Genomic DNA, 27,841 nt, shown 5'->3' on the forward strand with positions numbered 1-27,841 from the left:
AACTGTTAGAAACCCTATTTCCTAGGACTTGTATAGCTACTCAAATCAGGTTTCTGGGGGTGATTTCACCCCCCGTCTTTGTCCCATAATAAACTGCAGAGAGAGACAATTTCTCACTGGATTGCAGTTTTATTAGGGCTAAACGGACTGAGAATTTTAGCTTTAAACTGCAGCTGCTTTGTAAACTCATGGCTTATTTTTTTTCCCCATTCACATCACTAAAACCCATAACGCTGTGGAAATAAGGTATGAAAACCAAAGTAACAGTTTTTGTGGAATACAACGTACCACGAGTAGTCCTTATCTCAGTAATAGTGACGGTTTGAATGCATTTAATAAAAAAGTCATTAGAACTGGATGCAGAGTTAGGCCTATTTAAAGGATATTAGTGATGCAGCATTGGAGATATTTGGCGTGTGTTATAGGAATTCACACCAGTGCTACCTGCAAAAGGACTATTTGCTTTTTTATTTGCATTAGGATTTCCAGACATTTTCTTAAAGGGAACAGAACGTACTGAAGTAAAATGTATAATTAGTGTCAGTGTCAACCTGAGTGGTAATTTTGTGGTGGAGCTTGAACTTTTCGTTTATCGCGCCGTACAAGTGGCAGAAGAGCTTGAGATAATGTTACAGTGCTAATCTGTAAATTGTGCTGTGATGCATCAAAGGCTTTGAGAAGATGATGAGTATGTGAGTAATTAAATCACCATTACATAATGGGTGCTCATTAATTAGTTGTCGAACGTGATTGGTCTTGAGTGTTCAGCCTGAAAACTGTAGCGTTCTGAAGATGTTACAGGAAACGATCTCACCCTTGGGTACAAGAAGCCTCCTTAGAAGTGTGGAGAGATGCCACTCCGGACACATTTAATTTAATTTACATTTCCAAATGTGGATTATTTTGATTGGAGCCAGGTCTGAGGTGTACGACACCAATTTGTTTTCTTGCTGGGGTTCCAGGTACCAGTGAGCAAGTCTTGTAGGATTAATATTATGTCATCAAATGGCATCACGGGCTCCCAGGAAATCATGGCTTGTCACCGAGGTGCAATGAAATGATTTCGGAACAATATTTATCCCTTTGTGGCTGGATGTTTCTGCTCTTTAGTGATTGTGAGTTCTGATCGGTGGTGATTTTGGTTTCACCCACACTGGTGAATACATTGGATAGACATTCTGGGTGTGTTCTTAACATATGTGGATGTGGAGATACCAGAGTGGAAGGACCAGTTATTTATTGTGATTGTTGTAGATATATTGATGGGCTTGCATTTTGATATACTCTGGATTTTCTTCAATACCTGTTGGTCTATAGGAATCTGCTTCTGATAATGAAATGAGGAATGGAAAACATTTCACGTGATCATTTCCCAATAAAAAGGGGCATGTGAAAGACTCAGAAAAGTTAAAGTTTTCATGATTCTGGTTTTGGAAGGTTCCCCTCCACCCAAAAATATGAACATATGCATGTGAATATAGAGACTGACCTAATACTAAAGCACCTCCCCTGTCCAAAACAGCACAGCAGGTATTAAATATCCAGGGCATTGATGCAATAGTCACTTGAAGTTTGTGCTGTTGTAAATCACATGATGAGAACCTTATAAAAAGGGAAGGCAGTGCTGTTAAGGAGCGAGTGACAATACTGACAATCCTGTTCTGAAAGGCTGAACTTTCATGTTACCAAATTTTGGAATCCATCCACACCCATTTCCAACTCTGTCCTGGGCATGCACCTGAAAGGTTACAGTGAAAATACTGGAAACCAGCTGTGGATGGGACTAATTATTTATGGGTGTGTTTTAACGTCAGCTTTGTGTGTTTTAAGCTCAGCCTTTATATGTCGCTAAGGATTCTTGCTTTTTTTCTTCTAGGTTCTCCTTCTAGCTTTGAGAGCATCGCTCTTGTAGAAGAGGATCTGAACGGCGAGCTGATGAACGAAGACATACGTATCCATAGCTGGCCTTGTTCTTACTACTTGGACACCAGCAAACAATGGGTCTCTGGCAAACTCTCCCTGACTCCTGTGGCGATCAAATTTACAGCTGACAAAACCGGGGAGCTTTTGGTCAACTTTCACCTTTCTAGTATCAGCGAGATCAAGAAGGAGTCTTCGAATTTAATCTTCAGCTCCCTGACAGTCTTAGAGAAGAACACCAAGCACTGGTTCAGTTCTCTGCAACCCAACCGAAATGTGGTGTTCAACATCCTCGAGCACTTCTGGAGGGAGCAACTGCTGTCGAGCCAAAGCGCAGGAGCAGAAGCAGCAGCTTTGCAGTCAACAAAGGGAAAAGAACTGACCGGATTGTTGACCGGATCCCAGAAACGACTGGAGGACACAGCAAAAGTGCTGCATTACCAGGGCGAGCAGTTCGATAACATCATGAAAGGCCTCAACAAGATCGAAGGGGATATGGATGTAGCAGACAGGTACTGTAGCATCTCTGAGCAAAGCGGTGGTTGTGGGATTGTGTCACTTATGCCTGAAATTTAATGGGGCAAATCAATGGGACTGTTTAGGAAACGAAGCCATTGACTTTTAGGGAAAGTTTAAGCTCATGATGCTCTTTTTGTGGATCTAGTTTTTGTTATGTTTCTGTATTTCTGTCCTTTCTGTGTGACATGTTTTCAACCTGCTGAAGTTCTCTCTCTCTCTGTACATATGTGTATCTATATATATGTGTATCTATATATATGTGTATCTATATATACACACACACACACACACACACGCGTGTCCTCTAGCCTTCAAATAACTTTTCAAGGCCTTATGACTTTCATCTACAACAGGTGGAAATGATACAGGTCTCCAAAATACTGACAACTTGTAAGTTTTGAGAGAACAGGCAACCAGTTTGGGGCAGGAGGTGCAAGTTAATGTCCCCACTGAAGGATAGGTCATGGAATCCACGTTTTTATTTGATGCCTTAGAATATGCAGAAATGAAAAATAGTGGAAGTTGAGTGAATTTTTCCAGTCCTAGACGAGGCTGTTTTGCTGTTCTACAGCAAACATAACCACAGTTCTGCTTTTCTGGTGCTTTTCAGAAGAAATGTTAAGTATGGCAGATGGGCTATTGAGTTGGACAGTTTCCTCCAGTTTGCAGGAGACAACTGCAAGATAATCTTTAGTTTAATTAGATTGTACTCCTCTGTGCTTGTAAGTCAACTCTTGGGGCTGTGTTTTACATAGAAAGTGTGTGTAGTTGAAGGCTTTAATTTTGTTTTTTTTATATTTATTTATTATTATTTTTACTTTTTATGTGGCCTTTTCTTCTCAAGAACTTCCTTCCCAGCCAGACACAGCACTGAGTATTGGGTCGGTGATGCGATGTAGTCAGGGAAACGCTGTAGAAATAGTTCTCCCTTATTTGTGCTGTAAAACTGCACTTGCTGCTTTTACCCCTCCATGGAATACACCCTGCCTTGAGATCAAGGTGGAATAAATACATTTTGAGGAAAAAATAAGCAGTATTGAGCACCATTGAACTGCGGAGCTTTGTCTGCAGAGTGTGGTGGAGAGACAATAATGAACTATTTAGGGTAATTTCAATTAGGCACTTAAACCAGTGTATTAAAAAAAATAGAATAATGCAATGTCCTGAGTTGGAAAGGACTCACAGGGACCGTGGAGTCCAACTCCTGTCCCTGCACAGGACACCCCACAGGTCACACCGTGTGTCTGAGGACATTGTCCAGTCTCTTCTTGAACACTGTCAGTCTTGGGGCCGTGACACCTCCCTGGGGATCCTGTTCAGTGTCCAGCACCCTCTGGGTGAAGAACTTTTTCCTGATGTCCAACCTAAACCTTCCCTGGCACATCTTCTGCCATTCCCTGGGGTTCTGTCGTTGGTCACTGAAGAGAAGAGCTCAGCCCTGTCCCTCCTGCTCCCCTGCTGAGGAAGCTGCAGTCCCATGAGCTCTCCCCTCAGTCTCCTCCAGGCTGAACAAACCCACTGACCTTAGCTGCTCCTCATATGGCTTCCCCTCCAAACCCTTCACCAACTTCGTAGCCTCTTCTGGACACCTTCTAGTAGCTTCATATCTTTGTTACCCTGTGTCCCCAGCCCTGCACACAGTGAATGCTCCAGGTGAGGCCCGAGCAGAGCGGGACAACACCCCCCTGCCTGGCTGGCCGTGCTGTGCTGGATGCACCAGGACACAGGTACCTCTTGGTGCCATGGACACTGCTGGCTCATGTTCAACTTGCCATCGACCAGAACCCCAGATCCCTCTCCCCAGAGCTGCTCTCCAGCCTATTGTCCCTCAGTCTGTCTGTACAGCCGGGGTTGCCATGTCCCGGGTGCAAAATCCAGCACTTGCTCTTGTTGAACCTCATGCATTTGGTGATTGCCCAGTTCTCCCATTTGTTCAGATCCCTCTGCAGAGTCTTTGTGCCCTCAAGAGTGTCAACATTAGCCACCAAACACTCCCTTTAGACAACAGAAATAGACAACTTATTAATCAGACAACTGATTTGGAGCCCATTTGAGATGTTTAACTTGTCGCAGAACTGAATGTGTATAGTAGATGGTTGGTGTCTTAATTAGAATGTTATGACTTTAATATTTAATGATTAACATTCAAACCGAATCATTCTATGCTGGTTCATACGCTGAAAGCTGGATTCAACAGCAGTCCAAAATAGACGGTAAAGTTAAGAGTAGCATTGTAAAGCTTGAAGATACGTACCTACGAGTGTCTTCGTGGAAGCTCTGACACCTGCAGGAAGAAATAAACACAATAAAGTTCAAACTGGTTGTTTTTGGAAGAAGCAGCTGTTTTTAGACGGATATCATGTCTAAAAGAAAGTGTTGATTTCACAATGATTCTGGCGATATTCTCCGTAGCCTTTAATGAAAAGCCAAGTTAATTGAAAGCTGCAGCAATAGCTTTTCAAGTTCTCTAGTAATAAACAATGAGCAGGAAAATAAATACCTGCTCATTGTTTTTGGAAGAGAATTTTGTTTTGGGTTAAAATGCACTGGGAGGTATTATTTGTCCTGATCAATCTGAAGAGCTCGGTGCTTTGATTTTTTCCAAATGGAAAAATAAAGGAAGGCATTGACCAAATTTTAGCTGAGATTCCTTTTTATCTGTGGCGTGAAGAGTTTGGCCAGCTTGCTCACAGGCTAAAACGCAGCCCAGAAGCCATTAACCAAATGGTGTTTTACTTCCACTGTGCTTTTTGGGGAGCTCTAACACTTAGTTTTTTCCCATAGTTTGTGTGGTTTTTTTTCTCATAGAGCTGTTTCCCCTCCCCTGATGCCTCATACTGTGTCTTCTCTTAGACTGGTGGCATCTTTCTTTATGTCCCCAACCCATGTAGAATCTGGGGAAGACCCATGACTGAAGCTCATTTGATTGCTGTGTGTTAGGTAATTCAGACTATTAACATACATAAATAGACTAATGTCTATTAAAGTGCTTTGACTCTTGTTTTCTTCAGAAACTTGGTGAGAAGCAACTACTGGGAAAATATGAAGGACCATGACATTATTCAAGAAGAGACTGGACAACGTCCTCAGACACACGGTGTGAACTGTGGGGTGTCCTGTGCAGGGACAGGAGTTGGACTCGATGATCCTTGTGGGTCCTTCCAGCTCAGGACATTCTATGATTTGATGATTTTGCACGTGGAACAGATTTTGTGGAGAAGGAAACAAACTTGTGTGTCCGTTCGTTCAAGGTCATATAAGTGACACCAGTTCGGTGGTGTCTTCTATAAAAAGAACCAGGCCCCTTTATCTACTTTTGTATGTTTAAAACTGTGATTATCTTGCCTGTATGTGTGGGCTTTTTGGATTATTAATTCTGTTCTTGTGTATGCCTGGGTATGTACAGCTGCTTTCAGTGGAACTGTGGACAGATAAGCAGAGTTGAGCCTGACATGCTAGCAGATGTTCGAGGACCAAAAATAAACAGAAAGCCAGATTCCCCGGTTCATTTTTTTAATATATTGCTATTAGAGGATAAGCTACTCCGGTTGCAAATTTTCCTTTGTATATGAGGACCGGTCATATAGTTTGTTGATACAGAGGGGAGACTCCTCTGTGCAAGGCCGGAGAAGTTGGCTGGAGACTTTGTTAGAGCTGTGCAGCAGAAAATATCCAGATTGTAAATCAGACATTGCACAGCCAGGATGTCAGTCCCTGCAGACAGAGGGGAGGAGACGGCTGAAGGGATAAAGTGATAAAAAATTAAGGCTCAAAGCTATCCAGGATAAGTTACCGCAGTGTAAACGGAGGTTTAGACTTGTTACGTTGCAGCTGCTTTTCGGTGGGTGAACACACGCGCTTTTCTCATGGTGAATGTGATGAAGCGAACACATATTGAGGGAGGAATTGAATGACTTTTGGTAGATTAAGACACAGGCATAAGCTGTTGGTGCCCTGAAGCACCTTGTGACTCTTTCATACAACACAATGACAGAAACCGCGCTTTTTATTCTGGAGAAATGAGATCAGGTCATTTGTTTCTGTTTAGTTACAGCAGGTAGGTTAGACATGGCTTTTAATTTGGAAGATGGCTTGTGCTCGCAGAGCCTGGGGCTTTTTCAGTCATTCTTTGTGTTGAACTTCAGTTGAACCTCATAGTTTCAGAATTCAGCCCTAAATCTATCATACTGTGCCATTTCAAATTCTGTTGTTGCAGAACTTTGTTACATCTCCTTTGGTCTTTCCCCCTCGCCCCCCTTCTTTTCTAAGGACTGTTGCAGCATTTTCAGAGGGCAGCAGCGAGCTCCAGACCCATTACTCATGTTTCGTACTATCTGCATAAATATCTGCTGTTCATGCATTAGTTGGGAGTAGATTCTTGGAACAATTCGTTCTGCCTCCGTGAATTCAGTGGTTGACTCCCAGTAGGACTTCTTCTGCTTTTCCTAGCAGATGATTTTCTTTAAGTAGGTTTGTTTTGAAGCCGGTGCAGAACTTTGATGGCTGGTAAACAAAGCGTGTTCATTTAGAGCTTCCTCTTTCATATTAGACTTTGTCTGCAGCCAAATTAAACAGGATTTAAAAATTACAAAGTCTCCCGGAGACGCACTCCAGTTCTCTCATGGAAAATAAATCATTACAAAAAGTATTTTGAGAGCAGCACCGCTGTGATGCAGATTTTATCAGGCAGTACCTTTCTAGAGTAAACTTTAAAAGCAAATTAAATCAAGCTGACTCTCCAAAATAGCAGTGAAGCAGTAGTACTTTGTATTTTGGTCTGACTAGGCTTGAACCTCTAGGATTTAAGTTGGTAAATAGCCTTTCGTAGCATCAGGAAGATCACAGTATTTCGTTAAAGATTTTATTGTGTGTGCTCTGGCTTCATTAGAGGCGTCTGCTACGAGCACCATGTTGGTGGCACGTGTCTGATCACTGGATAGAATTCAAGGTATTTCTGGGGCTCTGCCTCTAACTCCTGTCTAGACCTGGAGAGGGATGTTAACAGGCAGCACAGCACTTGGAAAATCAAACCAAAACCACCACCTTTCCTCTTATTCCCGTTATTTTTTTTGGTGGAAAGAGTGCAGGTGAGGCTTGGTCCCAAAGAGATCTGTGATCATGATCCTTTCTTGGAAGAGAGCCCCAGAAAAGGGGATGGAAAACACAACAGAAGGATCATGTCCTACGTGTCACTGATTTTTCCGAACAGCATGTGACGTCTTTCTTGCCCACTGCTGATGAACTTAATTTCATCTTCTTGTTTGGAAATAAGGAGCTTGACTCCCTGTGTTTGGTTCTGGCTCTACAATGGTCTTCCCTGTGAGAAGTTCATAGAATCGTAGAATGTCTTGAGCTGGAAAGGGACCCACAAGGACCATGGAGTCCAACTCCTGTCCCTGCACAGGACACCCCACAGTTCACATCATGTGTCTGAGGATGTTGTCCAGTCTCTTCTTGAACACTGTCAGGTTGGGGCTGTGACACCTCCCTGGGGAGCCTGTTCAGTGTCCAGCACCCTCTGGGTGAAGAACCTTCTCCTCATGTCCAACCTGACCCTCCCCTGGCACATCTTCTGCCATTCCCTGGGGTCCTATCATTGTTTGCCAGAGAGAAGAGCTCAGTGTCCACCCCTTGTGAGGATGCTGTAGAACATGATGAGGTCTCAGTTTCTTCTCCAGGCTGAACAAACTAAGTGACTCCAGCCGTTCTTCATACGGCTTCCCCTCCAAACCCTTCAACAACTTTGTAGCCCAGCTTAATTCCTCTATAAAGTGAGTCTGGTCATCTTTAAGCTAAGGCTGAAGTTTGCTTACAAGGAGTCCCATCTCCTTCAGGAGCTACATGGGTGGTGAGGCAGATACTGAATGCCAGTCTGGTGGGCTTTTCAACCTCAACCTTGTACTCTTATTGTTTTAACTTGCAATGGGAATTTGGGAGCGGGGTCGAAGCAAAATCCAGCATCAGACTGAGGTATAAAGGAGCAGCAAAAGGCAGCGGTGGTGACGGCCAAGTGTGGAAACACCGAGATAAAAGGCAGCACTAGCTGAAGAACAGATGGGTGTAAATTGGCCTGAGTAAATCCAGTTGGAAGCTAGATTTCTTACATCAGAACAGTGAGATTCTGGGAGCACTTTCCAGCGTATTAGCAAATGAGGAAAAGCTGGTTTTTGAAGTGGATGGATCCCGGTAAGCTGTGAATAGGTTTGAGGAGCGAAATAACAGAGGGCTGGATGCAGTCTTAAGAAATCTTTGCGTCTGTGGCAATTTGCTTTGAACTGGTGGGGTAGTGTGACCTTCGCTTTGGCTTTCGCTCTCCTAACACTCTCTTTTCTCCGCTAGGTTGTTGACTGAGCTCGAATCTCCTTCTTGGTGGCCATTTAGCAGCAAGCTCTGGAAAGCGCCATTGGAAAGCAAGCCAAAGGAAACTGCCACAGTTTCCGATTCGAAGAACCAGGAAGGAATCGTAATTAGAATTCCAGTTATTATCACCCACAGAACAGACTCAAATGTCAAGCCAGGAAAACTCACGCTCTTCGCTTCTGGCCTGGAAATCAGTGACTGCAACTCTCAGGTCATTCACCGGTTTGAATCGAAGGATGTAGATGATATCAGGGTTCATACGCCATACGAAATCAGTGTCCGTCAGAGATTTATTGGGAAGCCTGACACCTCTTACCGGCTCTTGTCAGCAAAGATGCCAGAAGTGATCCCCATCTTGGAGATGCAGTTTAGCAAGAAGATACAGTTTTTAGAGGATGCCCTGGGATTTGTCGGTGCCACAAAGTCTCCTCAGGTAGATTTGGGGACCACCATTTGGCAAGCAGGTACGTGACAGGCAAAGTAATCCATCTGTAAGAACTAAGTTTTCCAAGTGGTTTTTGAACTCACAATAACGTGTAATATTTACAAGGCAAATCCCCTCCCTGCTGCCCCAATGGTGAGACCGTGCTGCCGATAAAATGCAAGAAATAACGTCTAGGTGACCCTAGACCCTCTTGCCAAGTGGGAGAGGGTCAAGATGACGGAAACATGTGGCTGTGGTTTTAGTTTAGTTGGATTTACTTTCTCCCAAATCCATGAGCAAAACTTTGCTACTATATCACAGAATGTCGGGGGTTGGAAGGGACATCGAAAGCTCATCCAGTGCAATCCCCCCGCCGGAGCAGGAACACCCAGATGAGGTTACACAGGAAGGTGTCCAGGCGGGTTGGAATGTCTGCACAGAAGGAGACTCCACAACCTCCCTGGGCAGCCTGGGCCAGGCTCTGCCACCCTCACCCCCAACATGTTTCTTCTCAAATTCAAGTGGAACCTCCTGTGTTCCATTTTGAACCCATTACCCCTTGTCCTATCATTAGTTGTCACTGAGTAGAGCCTGGCTCCATCCTCCTGACACTCCCCCTTTCCATATTGATCCCCAGGAATGAGTCCCCCCTCAGTGTCCTCTTGTCCAGCTCCAGAGCCCCAGCTCCCTCAGCCTTTCCTCACACGGGAGATGCTCCACTCCCTTCAGCATCTTGGTGGCTGTGCTGGACTCTCTCCAGCAGTTCCCTGTCCTGCTGGAACTGAGGGGCCACAACTGGACACAATATTCCAGGTGTGGTCTCCCCAGGGCAGAGCAGAGGGGCAGGAGAACCTCTCTGACCTACTGACCACCCCCTTCTAACCCACCCCAGGTACCATTGGCTTCCTGGCCACAAGGGCCCAGTGCTGGCTCATGGTCACCCTGCTGTCCCCAGGACCCCCAGGTCCCTTTCCCCTACACTGCTCTCCAACAGGTCATTCCCCAACTTACACTGGAACCTGGGGCTGTTCCTGCCCAGATTCAAGACTCTACACTTGCCCTTGTTCTATTTCATTAATTTTTCCCCGCCCAGCTCTCCAGCCTGTCCAGGTCTCTGGATGGCAGCACAGCCTCTGGCGTGTAGATGTGAAGCTGAGTGTCCCTCAGGAACCTGGCAGCTGGAACACGCCAAGTCCTCTTTAACATCGAGCTCTCAGCTGGTGTTGTCACTACCTCCACACCACTTTGTGAAAGGATTAGCTTAATTTGAGTTTCAGCTGCTGGCCTGGGTATTAACTACGATGTCGTTCTTTTTCCGGTGGTCACCCATTCAATATTGTGCCACTGTGTGGGGAATGGTCATCAGAAATCCATTTTTCCCTCCCTCCACATGCTTCAGACTCCTCTGTCATTGCTGTTTTTACCTTTGTCAATTTATAGCTGGAGGCATATTTATATTAATATTGCCATTCACTTAATTATACAAAGTTTAAACCAAATTTCTAGCCCAGCAAGGTTTTAAGTAACGTGTGGGTTCGACATCACATTAATTTTCATATGTTAAATACAGTTTTGTTGTTCCAGAACTTCAGGTGTTTGTATATAGGAGATTTTAGGACTCAGATTAGGTGAGCGTTTAGTTGAATTGTTTAAAGCAAACAGTGGAGACTGAAACCCTTTCACAACAATAGGAGTGACATTCCTTACTACTATTACTTCTAAAATTCCAGAGAGGGTTGTATTTTCTATTCTTTTTGTAATCCAGCCCTGGATTCATTTGCAGAACTGTTGAATTTCTGTCTGTTAGGAATTTCTTTCTCTCAGCATGCCTGAATCCTCTTCTTTTCCAAATTGTCAGTGACAAAAGAGCAAATTGGTGGATGGATTTTGTGCCAACGCATTAAAAACGAGCAGAGAAATGATACAGTAAAACAGATGATGAACCTATTTCTGTGCACCAAGCTAAAACTGGACTTCGGCAGGGAGGATAATATCCTCTTGTTGACAAGTCGTCAAGGGCCATAGCTTGGAAAAGCTTGTTAATTTTGAAGGAAGTAAGTCTTGGGCATTTGGCACTAAAATGTCAGCACAACAACTGGGAGGAAAAACAACCTGCTGGTTTCTTAAGTCCTGAGTTATTCCAGCGAATTGGTGTGCGGTTCCTGATGGCCTTAAGACCAGTTACATAAAATAATTGGTTATACAGCCCTACTGTGCTTAATTTCCCACTGCTCTGCCCTGTTTGCATCTGAGTCAGTGAGTTAAGAATATTGCTCTCCTACCCCCACCTGCATTTTTGACTGTTTAATTTGGAAATGGCAGTAAAGAAAACTGGAAGTTATGGAAATCCTGACTTCTCCAGCTCCACCAAAACCCTTGTTTGTTCCTTCCCCGGAGTCCATCGCCGTCTGGTTTCTGTCGCAAGGTGGCACTCACGCTCTGTGATTGCACCTCTGGGTTTTTTCCATGCCCGCTCACATGGTGGAAATACTGATTTTTCCCGTTTTTTTTTCTCTTTTGTCCTAAAAGCAAAGAGGAACAAAAATAATAAGTTGTGCCTATTGCACATTTATATAAGTAAATAGCAAAAACTCGCCTTTCTTAGAGAGTTTTGGCTCAATTCCACCTAGGAGAGGTATTTGTGAAGAGTTTTGTACACAGCAGATTATCTGAAAGTATTTTTAGCTGCTTTGCGTGTCTTTTCTCACTGTTTTTGTGGACCGTGCCCGCATGGGTGTTTAAATACTTGGGACGAAGCAGCGAGGTTTGTTTTATAAGATTCAAGCCAGTATGGCACTTAGTGCCATGATCTAGTAAGTGGATTGAAGTTGGACCAAGGGTTGGACTTGATCTCTGAGGTCTTTTCCAACCCAGTCAATTCTGTGATTCCGATTCAGTAATTTCCTAATCAATAATGTCCTCAATAACATCTAATAACAGCTACTCAGGATTAAAAAGCGCAAGGATTTCCCCAATGCATCTGCATGATAATTTAGGGCAGTGCTGGCTCAATCCTATAGCTGGAGACTGGGATTCACAGGTTTTTTTATCCCTTTCAAGGCTGCTGAGTTTTTCCTGCTTACCCCTATGTCCGAGTGTTCTCATTATTATGAATTTCTAGCACTTTATTCAGAGGTTTAGTAGTTTCTCATCCTCATGTGGTGGCAGCGAGTCTCACTGTCCAACTGGGTGTAACACGAAACAAAATCGCTTTTTAAATGTTTCTACTCCCTATTCAGTTCTCTGCCTCTTTTTTTAAACTAGAAAATTACTGGAAAATGCCAGGTCTTATTCCTCACCCCATTCTTTTTGTGCACCTTTGTCATGTCCCCCTCCTGTTCTTATCCTCAGCGAGATTAATGGGGTGATACGGATAGATTTCTTGTTTTTAATGAAATAATTAGTGTATGGTGACACTCAACTGATAAGAAACATAAAGAATCTCGTCTGCCTGTTTGCTGCTGTAGGAAGGTCTGTCATTCCGTCCTCATTTTATTACCGTGACATTAATTTAACCAGAAACAGTGTTTTTCAGTGCCTGATTCTTAGCCTGCCGGAATACAGGGAGCATTTGCACAGAGTAACACTAGCACAGTGAATGACTCGCTTGTCTTAAATCTTGATGGTGTCTGAGTCCAGCGACTCTCAGGCTGATAACCGAATAATTCTGGGGATTAGGAGTTTGCAGTAATTACTTGAGAGGGATTTAGGGTTTGGTACTTGGGTTTAGCTTTTGTCTCCCCTTTCACGGGGAGGTAATGCTATCCAAAGCTCTTGGGTGTGCACCGTCTGCCCAGCCAGCTGGGCACCAGCTTTTCGACCTGGCGCTGAGCTCTGGCATCTGATAGACTTTCTATCCTGATGTCTGTAAAAGGGACCTCTGGAGATCATCCAGTCCAACCCACCTGCTAACGCAGGGTCACCAGAGCAGATCACAGAGGTGTCCGGGTGGGTTTGAATGTCTCCAGAGAAGGAGACTCCACAACCTTTCTGGGCAGCCTGGTCCAGGCTCTGGCACCTCACAGCAAAGGAATTTCTCCTCATATTCAGATGGAACCTCCTGTATTTCAGTCTGTGCCTGTTGCCCCTCACCCTGTTGCTGGGCACTGCTGAACAGAGTCTGGTCCATCCTCTGACACCCACCCTGAGATATTTGTAAACACTGATGAGATCCACTCTCAGCTTCTCCAGCTCAGCAGCCCCAGCTCTCTGTCTCTTCATCACAAAGATGCTCCAGACCCCTCAGCATCTTTTTGTCCCTCTGCTGGACTCTCTCCAGTAATTCCTTGTCCTTCGTAAACTGGGGAGCCCAGAACTGGACACACAACTCCAGATGTGGCCTCACCAGGTCAGACCAGAGGGGGACGATCACCTCCCTCGACCTGCTGACCACACTCTTCCTCATGCCCCCCAGGTACTGTTGGCCTCTTGGCCACAAGGGCACATTGTTGACTCATGGTCACGCTGTTGTCCACCAGAACTCCCAAGTCCTCTGCAGAGCTGCTTTCCAGCAGGTCCACCCCAACCTGTACTGGTGCTGGGGGTTGTTCTTCCCCAGGTGTAGGACCCTACACTGGCCCTTGTTGAACTTCGTCAGGCTCTTCTCTGCCCAGTCCAGCCTGTCCAGGTCTCAGGATGGCAGCGCAGCCTGTGGGGTGTCAGCCCGTCCTCCCAATTTGGAATCATCAGCAAACTGGCTGAGGGTACACTCAGTGTCCTCATCCAGTTTGTCGATGAACAGGTTGACCAGGACTGAACCCAACACCGACCCCTGAGGAGCGCCACGAACTAGAGGCCTCCAACCACCATTGATCACAACCTTGGGTACAGGAGGTGCCAGTCTGACCACAGAATTTCTCTTGCAGCCACGGGACTTGTGGGAGGAGTGTTGCAGCCCAGCTCTCCGGTGGAAGGCAAAGAAGGGATGGACAATGACCAGGCTCAGCTCCAGAAGCAAGAGAAGATCTCCCAGGAAGAAGCAAAAGAGCTTAAACAGGTATGAGTTGAGATAACTCAAAGAGTTGTTTCACTCGCTCTTCTTCCTTAATAACATGCATTTTTTAATCATCAGAAATGTAGGCATTGCTCTTCACAAAATATTCCTCTCCCAAAGTCTAACAGTGCATATTTTAAAAATATCAAGCCTGTGATTTAAAATACCCTGATAACTTTATATTTGTTTTAACTCTTTTGAACAAGTCAAGGATTATCGGCAAAATCTATTAAGTGATAGGATTATAAGCCAAGGGAAATCTTTAACCTGATTTTTCTGAAGATTAAGAAGCTTAACAATGAAATAATTTTCAGCTTTTTTGTGTTTCCCCTATGCTATCTTATTCTTTTTAGAAAGGAGTAGCAGTTCTATTTGAGAAACATTCACAAAGCTAAACAAAGTGTTTTTAAACACACAGAGAGAACTTGTAGTTAGGAAGTATGTTTTTCCCAATAATTGCTGAGCACAGAGTAACAATTATTCCAGTCATTAATAATTTTAAGTTACATTCCATAATTCCTATAAAACACCTGTTCCTTTTCCATATTAGGAATCACCACATAAACACACAGCTTTAGACCAAAACGTGCTTCTGTAACCAAAATATAACCAAGATCTTTCAACTGCAATATCTTATTTGGGCTTTTTCAAAACCAGAATAGGCTCTTCACCCTTTAATCTTTCTCTGTTCTCATCTTTTAAAGAGCTTATTTCCATGATTTATCATTTTATCAAAAATAAGCATTTTCTGAAGCAGCATTGACCTTCTGGAGGATGTTAAGGGAGAGTATTTTTCACCCGTAGTTGTACAAATATCATTATTAGTTGTGCACACATACACTTGCTTCAGCTGTTATGTGTTCATAGGGGCTATTTGTTCCTCCCTTAAATGTCAACTTTTCAGCAGTATAATTCTGATTTGTAGCCAGACCCAAAAAAAATCTAAATAGGATATGAAGGGTTGTTGATCATGGGCTACAATTGAAGACACATTTTCCTACACCTTGTAAAATAAGGTCTCCAGGAATTGCTTCCCCAGGGCCAGATCCTGATGGTTGAACACCAACCGTGGTGTCACCAAATCATTTGGCTGCGACTGGAGAAGCGGAGTAAATGGGGAAATTCAGCAGCTCTCAATGAGCCTTGTGAACTGGGAATGAAGCTTCTCATCTCGGATGGACCGTTATCTCTGCGGCTGCTCCCAGGACAGCAGCTGCTTCTTGCTCTAAAGCACAGGGAGAATAGCTCAGGATGTTTCGGTTTTGTTAGGAGAGAGCACGGTGATGTTTAGAGGGGAAGCGTGAAGATGTGGAGGTGATGGGAAGCATGATCAAAGTGGGGAGTTCCTACCAGTAAAAGCAGATTTGAAAGATGTGGAGGCTGGGGATGTGTTCTGGTGGGGTTCAAGGTAAACCCTCTGCAAAGCCTTTCAGGTGTTGAACCCCTGAAGGCATCAAGGTTAAGATCTCGCAACTGCATCTGAGCAGGGTATTTAATGCTTATCAAAGGTATGTCGAGGCTTTATCTGAGGTTATATTTGATGTAGTGTTTTATAGTTGAGAAGAGGATTAAGTCCATGAGTAAAAAGCAGGGCAAGGAGCCAGGAGCTTTGTCTCATTTCCAGCTGTGTGGTGTTAAGCAGCTGAATGTGAGCCAGGGTATGGGGTGCTCCTTAGAATCACAGAATCATTTCAGTTGGAAGAGACCCTCAGGATAATTGAGTCCAAGCATAACCTAACCTAACTCTAACAGTAAACCATGTCCCTAAGAATGTGGTCTAAATGCCTTTTAAACCCCTCTAGGGATGGTGACTCCACAACTGCCCTGGGCAGCCTGTTCCAATGCCTGACCACCTTGCTGAGGTGTAGCCTGCTGCTTTGTCCTTTTGTGTCCAAACATCTCATCAATAGCAGGGCCTGTTGTGATAGGACAAGGGGTGATGGTTTACACAGAATCCCAGAATGTCAGGGGTTGGAAGGGCCCTGGAAAGCTCATCCAGTGCAATCCCCCCATGGAGCAGGAACACCCAGATGAAGTTACACAGGAAGGTGTCCAGGCGGGTTGGAATGTCTGCACAGAAGGAGACTCCACAACCCCCTGGGCAGCCTGGGCCAGGCTCTGCCACCCTCACCATGAACAAGTTTCTTCTCATATTTAAGTGGAACCTCCTGTGTTCCAGTTTATACCCATTGCCTGGCTCCGTCCTCCTGACACTCACCCTTTATATATCTGTAAACATGAATGAGGTCACCCCTCAGTGTCCTCTTGTCCAGCTCCAGAGCCCCAGCTCCCTCAGCCTTTCCTCACACGGGAGATGCTCCACTCCCTTCAGCATCTTGGTGGCTGCGCTGGACTCTCTCCAGCAGTTCCCTGTCCTGCTGGAACTGAGGGGCCACAACTGGACACAATATGTGATATTTGCTTTTTTGCTGTCTGCTTGGGTCTAGACGGTTTCATTTCAGTCCTTTGCTACTTTCCAAGTCTCTTCAGTGTTTATTTACCCTTTTATCGTGCCCTCGTCGCAGGAAATCACAACCGTTAGGTCAGAGGAAAAGGTGTTTTGTTGAGGAACCGCTCATTCCAAGTGCTAAATACCAAATTTGCTCATAGGATGGCCTAGTTCCATGGCCTATAGCGATCCACAGGCAACTGATCTTAACAGACATGTGTAATGACCATGGCCTGGATTTATTTTTTTGGAAGGCACAATACAGGGAGAGAACTGAGGTCTTTACAACTAACACTTTGTATTTGCTAGTGTGTAAGTTAAGTATTTAACGGTACTAAAATAAAAGGTGGTTAAGCCTGTGGAGCTGTTTGAGTATTTTTTTGTTTCCAGACAAGGCCAGTGTATGTTAATGGAACCGTAAGTGCTTAGTACTCCCTGAGAACGTAAATAAAATCAGACTTCTGTATCAGTCTAAGCAGAAATAACAGGAGAAACCAGCCACAAAGGTGGTAAAAGTGAGTGTTGCGTACTCTGCTAACAGCCGCTGGCTCCAAAGAGCTGGTGCTTTAAAATTTGTCTGCTTTTGTGAGCTTCAGATCCAAGGGTCCTGCTGTCCTGTCAGACTTGTCTATACCAGTGTTTTCGGCACTCAGAAGTTTTGTGCTCTAAGAGAGCCTGATTTTCTAGAGCAGGCAGGAGCACTTTTGCTAGTGGCTGGTGTAGACTTGGAGTATCCATATACCAAATGCAACTCTGAGTCAAGCAGAAGGAACATCTGTGCTTTGCGTAGCCCCAGGTGAGTACTGATAGCTGCAATCCCAACCAGGAAACATGTTAAACCAGCGCAAATCCATAGATATATATTTTTTTTGTTGTTATGGCAAGTTGCACTTGTCTCATGAGGCGTTGACAAATGGCCTCTAGTAAACTGTGCTGCGGTGGTTTAAGATGTTTCTGCTCTTTGCTGTTTCCCTGCCCATTTCCTAGTCCAGCAGGAGAGGGTGTGAACACCCTCTTAATGTTTTCAGTGTGAGATCACTCAGCTTGTGGATTTGAGCTGATAATGGGACCATGATTTGAAATAGATGAGGTGTTGTCAGCCCTTCCTGCTCTCCTGCAATCAGTTCAACACAGAGGTGAAGCACCGTCTGAAATCATAACGAATTATCACTGTCAAAACCTCAGTTTGCACCCCAGTTCAGAGTAGCGCAAGTGACACTTCTTTGTTTCCTAATAACAGGTGATCTTGGACGGAGAAGCTGCATTCAGGAGCCATTTGTAGGTTATATGTGCTCTGGTTGCACAGGGATAGTGGAGTGGATCTCGGGGAGGATTTCAGGGAGTTCAGACTACAGCTGCCAATATTCCTGCACAACAGCACTTTCTGTGTTTTGTTTTTACTGCTGGATGTTTGCTGTGTTGAGATGGTAGATGATATTTCACAAGCTTTAGCTAAATCGCATTATTATGATGGCATCTCAGGACCCAAACCGAACTCCAGGTCTCTGTTGTAAGATCTTTAGGATACAGTCTCCGTGCAGTGCCTGACACTTGGGATTTAGGTCTTCAGCTGCTGTGGCAAAGTGAAAAAGTATTAACACTAAATACTGAGCAGGTTCATGGGCTTTGAGTCCTCTCCTGTCATTCCATTTGTATCCACGTCGTGACTTTCTCCAGTTTAAGCTGGTTGGTTGGCTCTCACTTGAGCCAAAGCACAGGGGAGCAGGCAGAACTCCCCAAGCAGGTAAATAAAACAGAGCAGATGAATCGGGACGTAAACTGATCTATTTAGTTGCCCATAGTCTACATGAGAACTTGGGGTATGTAGCTTGGATGGACACCTCTTCACAGAATAACAGAGTGTCAGGGGTTGGAAAGGACCTGGAGAGCTCATCCAGTGCAATCCCCCCATGGAGCAGGAACACCCAGATGAGGTTACACAGGAAGGTGTCCAGGCGGGTTGGAATGTCTGCACAGAAGGAGACTCCACAACCTCCTGGGCAGCCTGGGCCAGGCTCTGCCACCCTCACCATGAAGAAGTTTCTTCTCATATTTAAGTGGAACCTTCTGTGTTCCAGTTTATACCCATTGCCCCTTGTCCTATCATTGGTTGTCACTGAGAAGAGCCTGGCTCCATCCTCCGGACACTCACCCTTTATATATCTGTAAACATTGATAAAGTCACCCTTCAGTGTTCTCTTCTCCAGCTCCAGAGCCCCAGCTCCCTCAGCCTTTCCTCACACGGGAGATGCTCCACTCCCTTCGGCATCTTGGTGGCTGCGCTGGACTCTCTCCAGCAGTTCCCTGTCCTGCTGGAACTGAGGGGCCACAACTGGACACAATATTCCAGGTGTGGTCTCCCCATAGCAGACCAAAGGGGCAGGAGAACCTCTCTGACCTACTGACCACCCCCTTCTAACCCACCCCAGGTACCATTGGCCTTCTGGCCACAAGGGCCCAGTGCTGGCTCATGGTCATCCTGCTGTCCACCAGGACCCCCAGGTCCCTTTCCCCTACGCTGCTCTCTAACAGGTCGTTCCCCAACTTACACTGGAACCTGGGGTTGTTCCTGCCCAGATTCAAGACTCTACACTTACCCATGTTATATTTCATTAAATTTTTCCCCACCCGACTCTCCAGCCTGTCCAGGTCTCTCTGGTGTTCTCCCAGCAAGGCCCAAGTTGAACATTCAACACAGGGTGGATTTGGAGAGCAGTGACAAATTAGCTTCCTTGTTTTTTCTTTTTCTTACAGCAAGAACTCTGTGCGTGGGAATATTAGGTAACTTGCCTGAAATCACACAGAAAATCTGTGGGAGAGCCACAGAGATAAATCAGACTTTCCAAATTATAATCTGGTGGCATAAATCTGAGGCTGCCTCAACGTGCCATTGACCAGTGCTCGAGAAAATACTCCTTTAAAATGCATCTTTGATGGGCTCATACCTGCTCCTTGGCTTTGTGTAACAGATAGGAGTTTCACGCTGAGTTTTCATGTATTGGTTCACCATCCAAATTATGTGCTGGCCCAGAAGTCACCGCTGGCAGAACCGGAGTGGTGATAACTAGACATCTTGCCATCATTTTGCTTCACAAAAATAGTGACCAGCGCTGGCCAGACTTCAGATTCCAGTAACTCTTTCCAGCAAGCTCTGTGGGCTGTACTGGAAAAGCATCTTAACCATTTCAGCTCCTGTTGGATTGAGCAGCAGATTGAACAGTCAAAGATGCCGACAGACAAAGGGTTAAGGTTCTATTACCAGACTCTCTTAGGCAAAAAGAATTAACAGATGAAAGCGAGCCGCTTGCCTTTTATTTTTGTGTGTGAGTAACCACATCATCATCACCCGCTGCCTTTCAAGGCTGAGCCTAATTGGCAGGTGAACTGAGCAGAGCCCTGTAGCCGACCCAGTTTCCATTTTACTGCTTTCGTATTTTAAAAGCTTTTCTGTTCTCAACAGTTGTGTCTCTTTCTGTATTTTTCAGTGTTGAGTATGCTCTAATGAACAGGAAGCCTATCAAAAGTAATGTTCAAAACTAAAGCTGTTTTCATGGTACACCTGGGCCTTTTTTTTGGCACAGTTTTGATTTACAAATTGGGTGCCTCTTGGAGAGATGGGGAAGTGGCAATGTCCCTTCTTATTCTCTACGTCCTCTCATGCCAGCCCCAGCTTTGCTGCATAGATCCCTTGGAGGCTTTCACTGTGTGTCTCTGTATTTCTCTTCTGTGCTCATCTCCGTGGATTTTGCAGACTGAGATGTGCTTGGTGAGGACGTGGCTCAGGAAAGCTGAATTTACCACACTGCTAAGGCTGCCTGGTGAAAAACCTCCGAAGGTTTGTGCTTTGCTGGAGCAGAATGTGATGACAGAGGAACCATTCCGAAGAACACATTAAGCCACAGAATCATAACATCATTTTGGTTGGAAAAAACCTTTAAGGTCATCCAGTCCAACCACTAACCTAAGACTGGTGCTAACCCATGTCCCTGAGAACCTCATGTCCGTCTGTCCAGCCCTCCAGGGCTGGTGACTCCAGCACTGCCCTGGGCAGCCTGTTCCAATGCCCCACAGCCCTTTGGGGAAGAAATTGTTCCCAGATCCAACCTCAACCTCCCCTGGCGCAACTTGAGGCCGTTTCTTTGTGTCCCTGTCTCCCCTCAGCTCCTGTTCTCCAGCTGAACCCCCCAGGTCCCTCAGCCGCTCCATCACACTTGTGCTCCAGCCCCTCACCAGCTCCATTTATCTAAAAAACATCAGCGGACACTTCTGATTTTATTTGGCTGTGCTGGAAAACACATTTTGGAATGTTCATGGGTAAAACTTCGTAGTAAACTTGCTGAAAAAATACCATTGTGAACCTTCTTTAAATCATTTGCAAATGATGAAGCAAATGTCTTTAACTGCCGTCCTTTAGGATATGCTGGAGAAGTGAGGTCTTTTCTCTTTCAAACCTAATGTGAAGAGTTAAAATTTTACTGGAGTGGAGGCTGAAACTGTATAATTTTCACTCAATATTGAAGCTGGTCTTGCTTGTGGTTGGAGTGGACCACAAGAACTTCAGAAATCTTTTTCCAATATTAATTCTACTGTGACTCTATGAATGGTAGGAGTTATTCCATGTATTACAGCGCTGGCTATTTTATATGATATATTTATGTGTATGTTTATATCTGTAAAAACATATGCAGAAGAAGCTCACAGGAAGGATGGAGGGAGAGCCACCTCTGAACTTCCCATTTCCAGGTAGTAAAATGACTCCCTCAGGACAGGCAAGACCTTATTTCAGACCCATGTCCTGGATCCTCCACATGGTGGTTCTGATCATGTCATTTTTCTCTTTGGTGCGTATCCTACACAACATCGATCACCTCCAGTTTGGGGAATTGCTCCTCGCTTTCCTCTTTCAGTGAAAGAACTTGAAGCGTTTCATTTGGGATAGAAACAGAGGTGATTTTTAGCTCATAGTTTTCACAAGAATAGAGGATGGTAGATTAAGCTCGATCCGTGGTTGGTTTTGTATTTTTGCTTTGGCAGCCAAATTGCAAACCCGTTATTCACACAGACGAATTTCTAGCTGCTTGTGACTTAAGGAAGAAGCTGATAATTTATGAGATAAATCCCACTACCGTGGCTGACGTCCAGCTTTAGATAAAGGGAATAGAGTGTACTATCGGCAAGTTTGCTGATGACACCAAGCTGGGAGGAGTGGTGACACTGGAAGCTGTGCTGCCATCAGAGACCTGGACAGGCTGGAGAGTTGGGTGGGGAGAAATGTAATGAAATAGAACAAGGGCAAGTGTAGAGTCTTGAATCTGGGCAGGAACAGCCCCAGGTTCCAGTGTAAGTTGGGGAATGAGCTATTAGAGAGCAGCGTAGGGGAAATGGACCTGGGAGCCCTGGGGACAGCAGGCTGACCATGAGCCAGCACTGGGCCCTTGTGGCCAGGAAGCCAATGGTACCTGGGGTGGGTTAGAAGGGGGTGGTCAGTAGGTCAGAGAGGTTCTCCTGCCCCTCTGCTCTGCCCTGGGGAGACCACACCTGGAATATTGTGTCCAGCTGTGGCCCCTCAGTTCCAGCAGGACAGGGAACTGCTGGAGAGAGTCCAGCGCAGCCACCAAGATGCTGAAGGGAGTGGAGCATCTCCCGTGTGAGGAAAGGCTGAGGGAGCTGGGGCTCTGGAGCTGGACAAGAGGACACTGAGGGGGGATTCATTCATGGGGATCAATATGGAAAGGGGGAGTGTCAGGAGGATGGAGCCAGGCTCTTCTGGTGACAACCAGTGACAGGACAAGGGGCAATGGGTATAAACTGGAACACAGGAGGTTCCACTTAAATATGAGAAGAAACTTGTTCCTAGTGAGGGTGGCAGAGCCTGGCCCAGTCTGCCCAGGGAGGTTGTGGAGTCTCCTTCTGTGCAGACATTCCAACCCGCCTGGACACCTTCCTGTGTAACCTCATCTGGGTGTTCCTGCTCCATGGGGGGATTGCACTGGATCAGCTTTCGATGTCCCTTCAACCCCTGACACTCTGGGATTCTGTGAAGCATTTTGTCTGTGTGCAATTCTCCTGCAGTTCCAGTTACATCTGATGTTTCACGCTGCTTTACCCAAACCAGTAACTCACGGGGCTGCTGCAGAATTCAGCCCCTCGTGTGGGTAAAGGGGCTTTCGATGTTTCACAGCAGCTTTTTTGGGGGCCTGCTGGTGTTTATTCTAAAAGGAAAACAAGAAAATAGAGTTTGCCAGTTGTTGCGAGAAAAAAAACATAAACATATATAGAGTACGATTGTTTTTCTGTAAAAAACACCAATTTATTTTGTTAGGGTGCAGTTCTGGTATCTTCAGTAATGTTATCTGGATGCTCGTGTACAACAGCAGTTGGTGTAGTGCTGGGATAATTTGCTTTCTTGGAGACTTATTATTGCAATTGATGGATCAAGTGCTCTTATTAAGCAGGATATCTGTGGATTTTGAAGGAAGCAGATGGTGCAGGCCAGCAGAGACGACCCCTTTACTATCTGAAGTGACCGAGAAGCTGGATTTCCAGTCAGTATGATGTGATGCTTCTGAATTTCCCCCTCATACATCCCAGCAGCTGAGGTTTGTCAATCAGGCAGGTGCTTTTCGGTTCACACAACCAGGCGTATTAAGGGATTAGCCACAAGAGGGAAGAAAAGGCAACAGTATAACTCACACATTGGGTTGCTGCAAAAAGGAGCCGGTGTTGCAGGTTGAGGAATTAAGATGGATTTTTTTACTTGTGTTGTTTGGATCTCTGCTCTTGAACTCAGTTGTGTGAACTGATGGAAAATTGAAGTTGAGCAGGCGTACCCATAAGTCGGCGTAGGGTGTTATGGGTGTCTCCTAGCATTAAAAACGCATCAGCCTGGCTTCTCCTTTCACTTCAGAAGCTTCTGCCCCGTTTGGACCGATATCTATTGCCTTTTTCAGACAGCAGGTTCTCCTCACAATCTTGGGGTAGCTCAGGGTGTTTGCTCACAGTCCCACACACGAACAGTGATTTTCTAAGTGTAGTGTAAAGTGGTTGATGTGTAATATAACGCGTGCAGCCTGGAACAGAGCTATAGCTAGCGCATCTGTTGCTTCTCATCTCAGTTGCAGCCTCAGCCTTGGCCGCCTTGACGTCCCTTCATACCACACCACCCTCTAGCACCTAAAAAGTTATTTGTTACTTTGCCCAACACTCACGTTTTCCTTCTGCTCCATCTTTCTTCAGTGTAATGTAATCAAACAACCTTTTCCATCCTCTGACCTGCTCCCTGCCTGAATTTGGGCTCCCAACGTGCACAACAAGCTGCTGCTTTAAGACACAGCGATACTGAGGAGATAAATACAGAGCCTGCAAAAAGCTGATGTTTACACCAGTTTTCTAATTTATTCCCACCCCTGTATAACCCTTACATTTCAGATATGATTTTTCTGGGCTTTAGTTCATTGTTTAGTTCATCTCAGCTCAGCTTATTGAAGCAAGACCTGTGTCTTTTCACCAGGGCGGAGTCCCAACAAATGAGTTCCACAGAATCACACAGAATCCCAGAATGTCAGGGATGGAAGGGACCTGGAAAGCTCATCCAGTGCAATCCCCCATGGAGCAGGAACACCCAGATGAGGTTACACAGGAAGGTGTCCAGGCGGGTTGGAATGTCTGCACAGAAGGAGACTCCACAACCCCCTGGGCAGCCTGGGCCAGGCTATGGCACCCTCACCATGAAGAAGTTTCTTCTCATATTTAAGTGGAACCTTTTGTGTTCCAGTTTGTACCCATTGCCCCTTGTCCTGTCATTGGTTGTCACCGAGAAGAGCCTGGCTCCATCCTCCTGACACTCCCCCTTTATATATCTGTAAACATGAATGAGGTCACCCCTCAGTCTCCTCTTCTCCAATTTAGTTGTTTAAAGCAATGAAATAACTAATTGCCATGGGTTTATTACATTTCTCAAAGAACCTGCTGGTCGATCACTGAAAGTTCTTTTCTTCTGGCAGATCCTACAGAAGCTGAAGGGCCTCGCCTTGGAGACAGAGGCCGAGCTGGAGAGACAGGACGAAGCTCTGGATTCCATCACTACCTCCGTCGACCGCGCGACGCTGAATATCGACAAGCAGAACCGCAGAATAAAGAGACTAACATAGCGCCCGCAGGTATCGAGAGGAAGAGGAGGATCGGGGAACTGTATTTTTGAAGTTGTTTCTTTAATAGACACCTTGGGAGGCGGTCGCAATATTGTCTGGAACATGACGCTGCTGCTGTCGAGTTCCTGAGGGTTTTGAAAACGTTTCCAGACTTGGGTGATGTTTGGAGACTGTTTTAGGATTAATCAAGCCAACACTTTTTAATTGCGGTGAAACAAGGATAGTGGATTCTTTACTACAGTAAACCTGTAAATACGAAGGGATGCGATATAATCTAAATCAACTTTTATGTGGTTTTTTATGTTGCTGCTTTTGATTTTTGGTTTTGTTTTGGTTTTTTACTGCAACAGTGAAGGAGAAATGAACTGCATATGAGAGCACTTTAGATGATTACAGCTTATTAATTCTCTCTCAAGGTCTTTCTTGAAAACACTTAATAGCTGAACTAAGGGCCAGATGTCCAACTGCAGATCACTGAGGCTTTTTCTTTGTAAGCTGATGGTGATAAAAACTTGTGTTCCCTGAGCACATAGTTTAATAGGTTTCAATCGTGGTTTTTATGTACTCAGTAGTGAAGTGGCCACAAGTGTCTGTTGCCATATCCTGGGAAATCAAAAGAAGGTTCATGTGCATGTATTGGTAGAGGCATCAACTTGGCATCACGACCATGTCGTTCACTTTATGTGGTCCCTAAATACCATGTTGGATCTGGGCTGCCGCATCTCAGATGGATGTTGGTACAAAGTCTTGTGTCCCTGCTCTGTCCTTCATTTTCCAAGGATCTCCCTGCTCTTTGGCTCCGAATCTCTAAATGGGAAATTCATGAGTTGTGTGGAGCATCGTGTGGTTTTTGGGTGTCTGCTCCAGGTTCATGGGCTGAGGGCCCTATGGGCAGAGTTGTAGACATCTGTATAATATTTTATAGTTGTGGTGCATCCGTCTTACCTTGGGTCTATTATTTATTTGCACTAACTGGTGGTGAAGCATTTCAAGACTTTCTGTAGACCTATATCTCTAAAATAAAAGGGAATAATGTCAGTTGTTGTCTAATAGGCTTTGTTGAGTTTACAATTGGCTCCATCGAGACTACAGGACAGTGGAGACCTTTTCCCCCCCTAAATTACTTGATAACCCATATATCCATCACCTGTGGCGGAGAACTCGCATTTCATCAATTCCTACAGTTTACCAGCTATTTTAGTTCAAAGTAGCTGTTGTAATGTCTTTTAAGCTGTTTTATAGTAAAAAGTTCTTGTATTGCTTTCAAATACAACACTTTTGGTGCAACATTTTTACCGGTGAAGCTTTGAACTGTTTATTCCACTGACAGCTGATGTGAGATTTTCCTGTATCAGAGTAATTCCGCCTTCCTTTTAAAGAAAGATGCGGTAAATCACATGGAGCATGTTGTTTTCAAGATCTTACTCTACCTTGTTCTGTGTTATTTCATATTAGGTTGTTAGCATTAAAGTGCTTCTGCACTGCAGGTTCTTAATTTACAGTCCAAGTTGTTACTGGCATGCACTTTAATTGCTGACCGTGGTGATTAGATATATATATATAAATATATGCATTGTGTACTGTGAAATAAAATATTGTCTGCGGTTCCCTTGTTTGTTTCCAATACCCAAATCACTTTTGGTTTACTGTGAGAGGAAAAGATGTTTACACAGCTAATTATTTCATGAATTTCAAAGTATAGGTTATGCAAGATAGATGTGAACTGAACCTGGTGCTGACTACTGGGAATGAATCTCTAAACTGAATTAGTCCGAACCAGGATTGCCAAACTTAAACACTAATTACACAGCATTTACTTTAGCGTTCTCTGTGCCATACTTTTGATTGCTGTGATTTTTAGCACTCGCTGTTGCGTCAGATTCAGTATCTTGTGGTTTTTGTTTGTCCAACTTGTCCAAAGCAAAAAATGGCAATGTTGTTTGTAAGAAGTGACACATTCTAGCGCCGTGCATTAGCTAGAGTTCATTTCAATCTGTAATCTCTTCTTATTAAATATCTTGAAATAGTGATCTTCTCCCTTGTGTTCATTTCACTGCAAAGTTGCGGTAAAAAATACTTTATCCAACCCCTTGTATTGTGGAACAGAATTTAATGGAGCACTTTGGCTTTTAGGATGGGCCTTTTTTTAAAAATTAAAAAAAAAGGGGGGAGAATATCAACTGGTGGAATATTATCAAAGTGAGTGGACTAAGCCCAGCTTAGACATGTCAGAATTTAGACAGTATAAATTGGGGAATGACCTATTAGAGAGCAGTGTAGGGGAAAGGGACCTGGGGACAGCAGGGTGACCATGAGCCAGCACTGGCCCTTGTGGCCAGGAAGCCAATGGTACCTGGGGTGGGTTAGAAGGGGGTGGTCAGTAGGTCAGAGAGGTTCTCCTGCCCCTCTGCTCTGCCCTGGGGAGACCACACCTGGAATATTGTGTCCAGCTGTGGCCCCTCAGTTCCAGCAGGACAGGGAACTGCTGGAGAGAGTCCAGCGCAGGGCAACAAAGATGCTGAAGGGAGTGGAGCATCTCCCGTGTGAGGAAAGGCTGAGGGAGCTGGGGCTCTGGAGCTGGACAAGAGGAGACTGAGGGGGGACTCATTCCTGGGGATCAAGATGGAAAGGGGGAGTGTCAGGAGGATGGAGCCAGGCTCTTCTGGTGACAACCAGTGATAGGACAAGGGGCAATGGGTATAAACTGGAACACAGGAGGTTCCACTTAAATTTGAGAAGAAAGTTGTTGGGCGTGAGGGTGGCAGAGCCTGGCCCAGGCTGCCCAGGGGGTTGTGGAGTCTCCTTCTGTGCAGACATTCCAACCCGCCTGGACACCTTCCTGTGTAACCTCATCTGGGTGTTCCTGCTCCGGCTGGGGGATTGCACTGGATGAGCTTTCCAGGTCCTTTCCAACCCCTGACACTCTGTGATTCTGTGAACCTCTTGGTACACAACTATAAAGAATTCACTTTGATCAAGGCTTCTCTATGCAATAATACAGCTTCCGTTATTGCCAAAATTACTTG

The 27,841-nt window shown here is 45.0% G+C and overlaps 1 protein-coding gene across 4 annotated transcripts in view; it reads left to right on the forward strand.

Annotated features, from left to right (window-relative positions):
* SNAP47 (synaptosome associated protein 47) overlaps positions 1–26,843 on the forward strand; it is a 32,804-nt gene extending 5,961 nt beyond the window's left edge. For all 4 annotated transcript variants that reach the window (XM_005512113.3, XM_065050226.1, XM_065050227.1 and 1 more), the window contains 4 exons: positions 1,877–2,432; positions 8,779–9,263; positions 14,089–14,219; positions 24,669–26,843. In XM_005512113.3, coding sequence (XP_005512170.2) covers positions 1,936–2,432; positions 8,779–9,263; positions 14,089–14,219; positions 24,669–24,815 — 1,260 coding nt within the window. In that variant the 5' untranslated portion in view covers positions 1,877–1,935 and the 3' untranslated portion in view covers positions 24,816–26,843. The remainder of the gene's footprint in view (positions 1–1,876; positions 2,433–8,778; positions 9,264–14,088; positions 14,220–24,668) is intronic.
* Positions 26,844–27,841: the final 998 nt, after the last annotated feature.

Source organism: Columba livia, chromosome 2 (assembly GCF_036013475.1).
Source record: "Columba livia isolate bColLiv1 breed racing homer chromosome 2, bColLiv1.pat.W.v2, whole genome shotgun sequence".
Taxonomy (NCBI): domain Eukaryota; kingdom Metazoa; phylum Chordata; class Aves; order Columbiformes; family Columbidae; genus Columba; species Columba livia.